Source organism: Aulonocara sp. 'chitande type north' Nkhata Bay, unplaced genomic scaffold (genome assembly GCF_057382095.1).
Source record: "Aulonocara sp. 'chitande type north' Nkhata Bay isolate Kocher_YH1m ecotype deep benthic unplaced genomic scaffold, A_spYH_male_GT1.1 unmapped_scaffold_23, whole genome shotgun sequence".
Lineage (NCBI taxonomy): Eukaryota > Metazoa > Chordata > Actinopteri > Cichliformes > Cichlidae > Aulonocara > Aulonocara sp. 'chitande type north' Nkhata Bay.
In genome coordinates this window covers 531,035-540,882 of record NW_028234355.1, presented here as the reverse complement: position 1 = coordinate 540,882, position 9,848 = coordinate 531,035, and the positions used below count along the sequence as shown (strand labels likewise).

The window sequence follows — 9,848 nt, the reverse complement described above, 5'->3', positions numbered from 1 at the left end:
TGTCTCAATCACAGGAAGAAAGCTGACTATAACTCATTCATTTAAGAAGAACCATTAAGTTTATTCCTACAAGAAAGTTACAGCCGTGTAATCAAATAGGCTTTGATAAGATAAGATAAGATAAGATAAGATAAGATAAGATAAGATAAGATAAGATAAGATAAGATAAGATAAGATAAGATAAGATAAGAGGTAATCTATCTTCAATGTGGTTTTACATAAATGGGCTTCTTGTTGCACCAATCTCCATAAAGTGAGGCGTCATACTAAGAATAGTTGTCTTGCTCTGATTTGTCCATGTTGTGGCTGCTTTGATCATTGCCAGAGCCCAGGTACAGTTCTCCTCACAAAGTCCCCACATCTTTCACCCAGCACAAACAGCACCTGGCATGTAATGTACAAAAATGTAATGTACAAAAGCAGCAAGCTGTCAAAATTCAATAAAACTTTACCGTTGTATACTCCTGGATGAATTGTAGTATTTAAAAAACTCGTATATATCCAAAAGCTGATGAAACAATTTCCCAGCAGCAGCTCTGAGTGAATAAATGACTGTTTACAGACTTAACGTGTCTGTATTTGTCAGTTCATCAATGAAAATATGAATAACGAATTTAAAAATATTCCAGCTGATGACAGGAGCTGACGAGTAGCCTAATTTACACCGACAAGTTGAATCAGCTGACACTTGCACCAAAGATCACAAAAAACTATCAGCTTCATTTATCACAAAGTCCTACTTTGTGATTCTCTGAGACAGTTTGAAAAGCAGCCTCTAAGAAGGCATCCACACAGTGATCTTTCTGTGCTGATAGAAGAAATGTTAGTTTAAAGAGTCTTCACATTACAACCCAAAAAAGAAAATAACAGAACTATTTCTGAATGAAATAAGCCTGTTGTTGGGCACCATCTTTCATTTTTTGACTACTAAGTAGTGATGTGACGTTCTGTATCGAGGCTTCGAAGCTTGTGTCGAGTAATGGAGGGGGCGTTTCCGCGATGCGCGTATCGAGGCTTGCTTCATTTATGGGAAGAGCTGAAAATGATGACGTCCGAAGCCTCGCTGCCCGGCTGTACCACGTGACTGGTTCATGAAGTGGTTCGAACTTTGCCGCGAGCTATGACAGCGATATAAACCCCTCAGACTTCATTCAAAATGTGGGTGTTTGATGGAGAGTTGCGGTTAGTGAGAGTTTGGAGGTTTAGAGAGAAAGTCAGGAGAGAATGGAGCCAGCTAAGAAGAGGAGGATGTCCTCCGCTGTGTGGGAACATTTTGATCTTATATCTCCCAACAAGGTATGTAAATTTCCACAGAAGATGTATTTTCATAATACTGATGGTGCAATACAATTTATGTTAAGCTGTCTGTACTTTTGTACAAGGTGAAGTGTTTGCTATGTGCCAGGGAGCTGGGCTATAACAACAACACCTCATCCATGCTTAGGCACTACAGAGCTTTGCATGAGAATAAGGGGAACACCGATTGTGGAGCAAGACCAGGTGAGCCATCAAATGTCATGATAATATAGCATGCAGTAATGTTACTAAATGATATAACAATATTATACAACTGTAATAAGTTACGTGTGTGATATTTATATTTGTGCTTTGTCTTTATTGTCTTTCCTCAGGAGAACAATCTCAAATAGATGAAGACCTGGTTAGCATGGTGATTGAGGACTCCCAGCCATTTAGCATTGTGGAGGACAAAGGATTCAAAAGATTTGTGAAATCATTAAATCCTAGCTATGTTCTCCCCACTAAAAGGTCATAAAAGCAGTGAAAATTTTGTTTTTACAGAATAAAATGTGAACAGGCAGGACTGAGGCTCAAAGCCTCAGTGTGTAGCTGTCCATACCTCAACGTTACAAAAGCACAACCACTGTCCACACCCCCAACCACACCTCACAGTAAATGATCATTTCCATTTTAAGCATTTCCAAATAATCATTTTCCATACTGCCAGTATAAATATACACAGTATGCTGCCATCACTACAATATACATGTTTTACACACTCCTTTAGTTGTTGACATTTACAGGCTGTGTGCAAAAGGCCACACTCTTCAAATTCATGCCAACTAATATTTTTACGTCCAGTAGGTGTCCTACTAGAGCAAATGAAGCTTCAAGAAGCTTTGCACTGGGGTGAACCAATTGGATGAAAAGCTTCAGTGCTTCATGAAGCTTCATCTGCCCATCACTACTACTAAGAGTTTAAAACTAAAGACGACTTGAATAATTTTGACTCACGTAATGAAAAGAGAGGTTTGTTTTACTTACCCTGAAGGCTCTGAGGACTGCTAATGGGTCATCAGCTGTGAGTCTCTGCAGGAGTGCTGGCCAGCAGTGATGAGCCACAGGCAGCAGTTCATTTTCCCTGTCATTCAGCACCTGAACGCACAACTCCAGCACGTCCAGTACCTAAGGACAAAGAAACACAACACACCTAACAATTATCTCTGTTTTGATCCTGATTATATGTGAGCTGAAACTAATTATTGAGGTCTTCATTGAGAGCCCAAACTCCTGAGCAGGCACGACTTCAGCACAGACTTATTTCTGTTTCACTCCTGGACCAGACTGAATGTTTTTCCTTGATGAGCATTACACCACTGAACAGTCCTCCACACAGTTCTGACAGGATGAATTGTACCAACGCTGGCGGTCCTACCTTCACAAGAATGATTATTTTTGTTATTAGTCCAACAGTTGACTCTACATAAAACTACTGATACAGTACCTTGAGTCGGAGCCTGAGGCTGGGATCAGACAGCAGATGAATGCAGCGCTCCATAACATCCTTAGTGATGCTGAGGTGGGAGGGAAGCTCTGCTTTCACATCAGGACTACCAGTATCTTCAACATCCTCACACTCAAGGGGAAGGACCTCTGCAATGGAGCACATGTACAGTTAGACCGCCAGTTTAGCAGTGAGGTTCAGATTTCTATGACTCTTAATTACAATGATCCATCTCCTCTACACTCTGAATCTAAAATAGGGCTGCCGCAAACGATTATTTTGATAGTCGACTAGTCACCGATTATTTTTGCGATTAGTCGACTAATCAGATCATGCATCCATTGGACGTAAAACGTACAGCTTATTCCACCAGCAGCATCTGCTCTTATATAACTATCTTTAGCTTACAGCTTTAAGTGTTTAAGGTCTGTGCTAACTAAAAATAAAGACAAGATGATAGTTTATTAAATTTTAATGAAATTTGCAGATTGTTTCGGTGAAGTTTAATAAACTCAGCCGTCTGCTCCTTGCTATCTAAAATATAACAGGACACTGGAGTATATTCTCGAGCATCTCACACTTCTGATAATCAGTTGTCTGCTTGACGTTTATTCAGCTGTGTAAAAACTATAACTTTAATCTCAGCCAAACCGATTTACTCAGGAATAAATAAAATTATCAAAAAAAGCCAAACAATAACATGTTTAAGTTATCTAAGTGACTTATATATCATGTTTAACCTGAGTAGCGAAAGGGTTTGAAAACGATTTGCAGGAGTCCGGTGTTCTCACAGGCTCTAGGCTGTAGTGATGTGCGGATCAATCCTGAAATATCGATTCCTCCGATACCAGTCATTTATGTTCTAGAATCGATTCTCACATTAAAATATCGATATTTTTTAGTAATTTAGGGTAAATTTGTAGTTTATCATTAACAGCAACACAGTGGAAAGAAACTATAACATTCGGATTGTCTACATTCAAAGGAACTACTTCCTCTTCCGCCTTTCATAGTCATGTGCGAAATACGGCTGTATAAATGTCTCGCAGCCCCTTGGCGCGCGCACTCACAACAATGGCAGAGCGTAATTGTGCGGACGTATTTTACCTCCACAAACAGCTGAGACATGGTTTGCAATACATGTGGCAAAAAAGTGCTCCAACAGTGAGGTGTGGTGGCTATACTTTCCCAACCTTGAGACCTCAGAATTAGGGAGACATTCAAAAGGGCTGTTGGGGGGGTGATAAATAAATTTTACAGGGTTTATTTATCGGATAAAATACGTTAAATGTCACCGTTATTATTAGCCGGCCCGGAAACAGCGGGGGTGTCGAAATTCAGAGGCTGCTTCCACCTGAGGACCCGCCCTTCGCGGTCTAAAGAAAGCCGGGTAGTACGTCATGAGTTCCCTCGGTGGAGTGAAACTGCCGTCTGCTCCTTGCTATCTAAAATATAACCGGGCGCTGGTGTAAACTCTCGACCGTCTCACACTTTGTTTAATTAGTTTTCTGTTTGATGTTTATTCAGCTGTGTGAAAACCCCGGAGGAACCCTCCCGAGGGATTAATAAAGTTAAATTTAATTTGATCTAATCTAATAACTTTAATCTCAGCCAAACCGATTTACTCACGAACAAATAAAACACTGAAAAAGCCAAACAATAACATTTTTAAGTTATCAAAGTGACTTATATATCATGTTTAACCCGAGTGGTGAAAGATCGCGGGGGTTTGAAGACGATGTGTCGATCGGCTCAGATATTTGAAGTTTACACAGCTACATTCTCACCTGAAAATATGTTAAAAGTTTTGTTTTTGTTTTTTGCGACCCAGAAAGAGAAATAAGAGTAATATTAAAACTAAGTTGCTGCCGCCATTGTTGTAAACTGGAATTGGCTGGGCCGTGCTATGAATGCTGCAATATGGTTTTTCAATGTTGTTGTCCAGGTGGAAATTTGGGAGAATGGTGGCTCCGGGATTCTCCCGGAAAAATCGGGAGGGTTGGCATGTATGGTTGTGGCAACATCACTAACCTTGTCAAACACCTCAGAGTAAATCATATCACAGAATATGAGGCGCGTATGTTGAGACGAACTGAAGAGGAGGAGGGGACAGGTGCTGCTAGGGCGAGACAGACCTCTCTCATGGAGTCCTTTAGTGCTGCAGGCAGGCAAGGTGTTCAAATAGCGCACAACTTCAGTTTTTTTTATTTCTACATGATAATTCTGCATTATTAAGTGATAAGAACAAGTAATCTGATATCCTGTAATCATTATGATGCTATAATTTGAGATACAATAAATAAAATACGTTTTTGTATAAAGTATCGGTATCGGATCAGTATCGTCGATACCACCCTGAATATTACTTGGTATTGGATCGGAAAGGAAATCAGTGGTATCGCACATCACTACTAGGCTGTATCCCAATTCAGGGTCTGCAGCCTTAAAGGCCGCATTTTAAGGCCGATTACGTCACCGCGACGCGACGAAGGCTGTCCCAATTCGAAGGCTGCTCGAAATGCGGCCCTCAAATGCGTCCTTCATTTCCCTGAATTTTAAGGACGTGGCGGTGTAGACTTCGTTGGCCCAACATATCCCAGAATGCATAGCGCAGCGGTGGGTGTGGATAATTTTGCCGAAAAAAACAGCGGATGAGGGGCGCCCGAAGAGTAAACTTTAAGTACTGAATATTATGTCACTTATTTATGTGCAAATGTTTAATAACGAAGAACATTAAAACATTACTGTTGGCCACATGTCGGCAAAGTTATGTGACATTAGTGACGTTTGTACTAACTTGGTTTTAAAGCCTTTACTTTAAAATATACGCCGTTCAATAGCTGAGCTTAATCTTACAGAGAATGATCAAAGCTCATGTAGAAACAAACAAACAAATGAACAAAAGATTTTCTCCTTCATTTCTGTCAAACAAAGCTGTATGAAACGTTTCCAGCTGTTAGTATCATGGTTGCTAGGAAACCTGGGCTAGACCGTCCCATTTCACAAGCCTCGCACTTCCGGCCTTAGCAGTCTTTAAGTACGCGGCCCTTGAGGATCGTTGAGGCTGCGTACTTTGGCTGCAGACCCTGAATTGGGATACAGCCCTAGTGAGCCTTGCCCCCAGTTAGCTATCGAACTAGTGGGTAACAGACGTCTCCGAAAACGTGTGGTGTCTTGATAAACTGAGCAAATATTTGAGGTTTACACAGCTACATTCTCGCCTGAAAATATTTTAATCGTTTATTTTGTGACCCAGAAAGAATAATAAGAGTAATATTAAAACTAACTAGCTGCTGCCATTGTTGTAAACTGAGCTGCGCTGCGCTATGAATTCTGGGATACAGCTTCTTCTTCTTTGGGGTTTAACGGCAGCTGGCATCCTTGTACATACAGTGCTGCCATCTTCTATTTCAGTCCGTTATTACACTCTTAAATCCTACTACTTATTCCTGCGTCTTTTGTGATGCTTCAAACGAGGCGTCGACTATTAAATCAGTCGTCGACGATTTTGATAGTCGACGTAATCGTGACTAGTCGACTAATCGTGGCAGCCCTAATCTAAAATAATCACCACTACAACATATAGCTTATATTCCACTGGCCCTTAGACAGACCTATTACCTTGGTCTTCAGTGTTATAATCATCCTCTATTCCAATGCCCTCTGTCAGTTCTTTCTGTTTGCGGTAATTCAGCAGGAATTGGTGAATGCTGAGGTCTTCCTGGTCACTGGAGCTCTACCTGGAGCTGGCAGACGTACTGGTACTGCTACAATTGGAAGGAAACCACCTCGCTAAAGGAAAAACAAGACAACAATATCAAAATAGGTTTGATTACAATAAAATAAGTCAGTTAATCAAAATCAGTGTGACACAGACGCTGATTTTTTTGAGAAGAGCCCATTAGTGACATTTAATTCCATATTTTTACCGTGAGGGCTTGTAAAACTGCAAAAACTGCCAACACCTATAGTGCCGCTGTCTAAATATTATTATGAATATGAATTCTACAAGAGAAAACGACTGAGCATTTAAACCATCACAATGTATTAAATGTTTCCAGAGATACTGATAATTTGATAACGAGCAAAGTTATTTCTCCTCAAAAAAGTGGGATCAACCAGTACATATAATATTCATCCTGCTACATTTAGAAAGTGGCAACAACAGTAAACATGAGTAACTTCACCGTGTGTCTATCCGGTCTTTAAGTGATGACGTGATCAATCCTACTTCTGGGCCCAAACTACTCTGCGTTTAATAAGGCTGTTGTGTTTTTAACATGTTTTAATGCTTTGTAACTTGTTCTATTTAATCTCAACAAGCCCCTTACAAAAAGTAAGCGATCACTGTCGGCCTCTCTCAGTTTTCTAGCGCATCTGTGGCTGTGTACCATTCGTGGTGCGTTGGCTCCCTCTACTGGTATGCGCCTCATTCAAATGTCGCCACACATTTAAAATTGCAGGGTGTCTTTACACTGTCATAGCTCCTAGATAGATTTCTTCAGAGACCTGAAAATCGCTGTGATTATTCACCATAGCCTGCTGAGTCTTACAGTGAAAGAACGATGTCAACGTATAGCATCGTTGGTTACTTTAATTATGTTTGGTTTTTTTTAATCAAATCCTCCAAAACAGGACCATTGTGACACAAAACCTCTCACACACTAACACAAACTCTTTATACAGATACAGAGCTTTACATGTATAAATAAGGCAGACAAAAATGCATAAAACACAAGCTATCCACAGACTGTCGGTGGACGCCATGTCACTTTATTTTGTTTTTATCTTGTTTCTTTTTGGTGTAGCCTCATTAAACAAAATGTTTATAAAAATGACCACTTTTATTATGAATTATTAGGAAATTAATAATTCATTATTAATTATTTATTATGAACACACCTGCCACCCTCAAGTAGAGGTGGCAGAGAAAGTGTCCGTGTGACTGAGTCCTGTCCCAGCTCTGCTTCAAGGTCTGTCGGTCCAGCTTGTTGAGGGCCTGAGAGCAAAGACGGATATCCTGGACCAGCTCTGACAAACTGTCCAGGTCTTGACTCTCACACACGCACACCTCGCCAAGGTAGCTACACTGCTGTCTGTCAGCCCATTTGCAGCCAGGCTGAGGTGGGTCAGAGAGCACTCGTCCTGCAAAAACACAAAAGTCTTAACCTGATTGCACAATTATATCTTTCGACAATAAATGACATTGCATGATTTTTGCATGCACACCTGTGACAGGACTTTGGCGAGGTGTTCCAGTGCCGGGTAATCAGCAGGCCCTCTGCAGACAGCTGACAGGTCCACGTGTGGGAGGCAGTGGAGGGGCAGTCTTTTTAACACCAGCTCAAAGCCGGTGGAGCCTAGGGGATTGAGGGACAGGCACACTGCTTTCAAATGGCCTGTGCCTGAACGTTCAGAAGATGTAAAGTTAGTTGCAGTTTTGCTTATGGGTGGGAGTTCAGTGAAGCTTAAGGCTTCAGTCAGCTGCTTGTTAGAGTCACCTGTGAGCGCGCTGGCTAGCAGCAGTCGATGCTGCTGAAGGAAACGAGCAGTGAGGCCGCAGGCCTGCAGAGACCGCTTGGCTAGCACAGGGCAGCAGGACAGCAGACAGGACAGAGACTCAGACACGCCGTCCCCCAGTGGGTTCATACTGAGGTCCAGCTCCTCCAGGCACTTTGAGTGGAAACGAGCAGAAAAAGCAAATGATCACGAGAGCCAATTCTCTCTGACAGATATCATTGATATGAATCAGGTTAGCTTGTTATTAAGATCTAAGGTAGTTATTAAGACCAGAGGTACTTAAATACAGGTTAGATGGTAAACCTGGAGCTGCCACTATTGGCTAGCTGAGGCCCTTACCGGGAATGCAGGTGCACTCTGTCCCTTTAAAGCATTTACAGCCTTCTCCAGGCCGTCCCCTGTAATGCAGTTGGCAGAAATGTCCAGCAGCTGCAGACGAGGCATGTGAGCGTTGTGGCAATCAGCTCAGGGAGAAGGTCGTCAGACATACGGTTTCCAGAAATTCGCAGCTCCGTGAGGCTGGCCTGAAGTTTTAGGGCACGGAGGAGCGGGCCGAGGGAAGAGGCGGCCAAACCGAGACACTTGGAGTCCTGACACGGAGGAACCCCGGTCCCGAACCTCATAGCCGGGAGACACGCTTGTTCTCATCTACAGGTAGAAAGAGATGGTACTTCATAACAGAATACAAAAATGCACTTGTGTGCGTTTTATAATGCATTACCTCTGTGTTGCTCACCCACTGCCAGACTTTGACAGGCCTTCTTGTATCGCTCAGGGAGAGGAGGGAGATCCGAGCAAACTTCAGCCAGAACCTGCAATACAAACCCATCAGTTATCCTGCACTGGTGCAGGAAAGTGAAGCCAAGGATTCAATCCCAAAAACTGTGATTCCTTCAGTGTCTTCTGGAAGCTGGCTCCAAAAGCAAGTCAGCATCCAGTCTGGTAATAGAAATGGTTCTAATCTTTACAGTTTCTCAGATTGTAGTTTCTCAGGCAGCTTAACATAATCAGCCCTTCACCTTCTTACCAGAATCATACAGTCTAAAACCTGCACGCCTCATCTGGGTAATGAAAGATGAAGTCATTGTGGAAGGACCTAGAACCTCCATTCCTTCTATCAGTGATTTAAAAAAGACCTCTGTGTCTATGAGAAAGTCTATTTTATGAATTTGGGCCATACTTTGCCTAAGAAAAGGAGTATGCTCACTGGCTGACATGCAAGCTGTTTCACAGTCATAGCCATCCTCTTGTCACTGTGGGTTTTTTTAAAAAAAAATCCAAGATAGCAACAGTGACAACATTTGTCTTAAACACTCGTGATCAGACTTCATCAACCAATCATGGTAGTCTTCAGCATCTTTTAAATTGTCTGTGGTCCAAGTATGGTCACTTCTGGCTCTCCTCAGTGTCACCTCACCTCTTCATTTGTGTGCAGGACGGCCAGTAGCTGGTCCTGCGGGGAGAGCAGAGCGCCTTCTTTCTGCAGAGAGAGACGAGGCAGGAGGCCACATTTCTGGTAGTAACGCTGAGCTGCCTGCTCACACAGCCACGACACAGAGCAGGAGTTGGCCTCACTGGGATGCAG

General features: G+C 42.3%; 1 protein-coding gene across 1 annotated transcript; it reads right to left on the bottom strand.

Moving 5' to 3' along the window:
* Positions 1-217: 217 nt before the first annotated feature.
* On the bottom strand, positions 218-7,878 carry LOC147300605 (TELO2-interacting protein 1 homolog). Its single transcript, XM_086285092.1, has 5 exons — positions 7,646-7,878; positions 6,365-6,535; positions 2,744-2,892; positions 2,284-2,424; positions 218-384 (listed from the first exon to the last, which is right to left on the bottom strand). Exons 3-5 carry the CDS (start codon positions 2,795-2,797, stop codon positions 316-318), a joined length of 264 nt encoding a protein of 87 aa, XP_086141218.1. The 5' UTR covers positions 2,798-2,892; positions 6,365-6,535; positions 7,646-7,878; the 3' UTR covers positions 218-315.
* Positions 7,879-9,848: the final 1,970 nt, after the last annotated feature.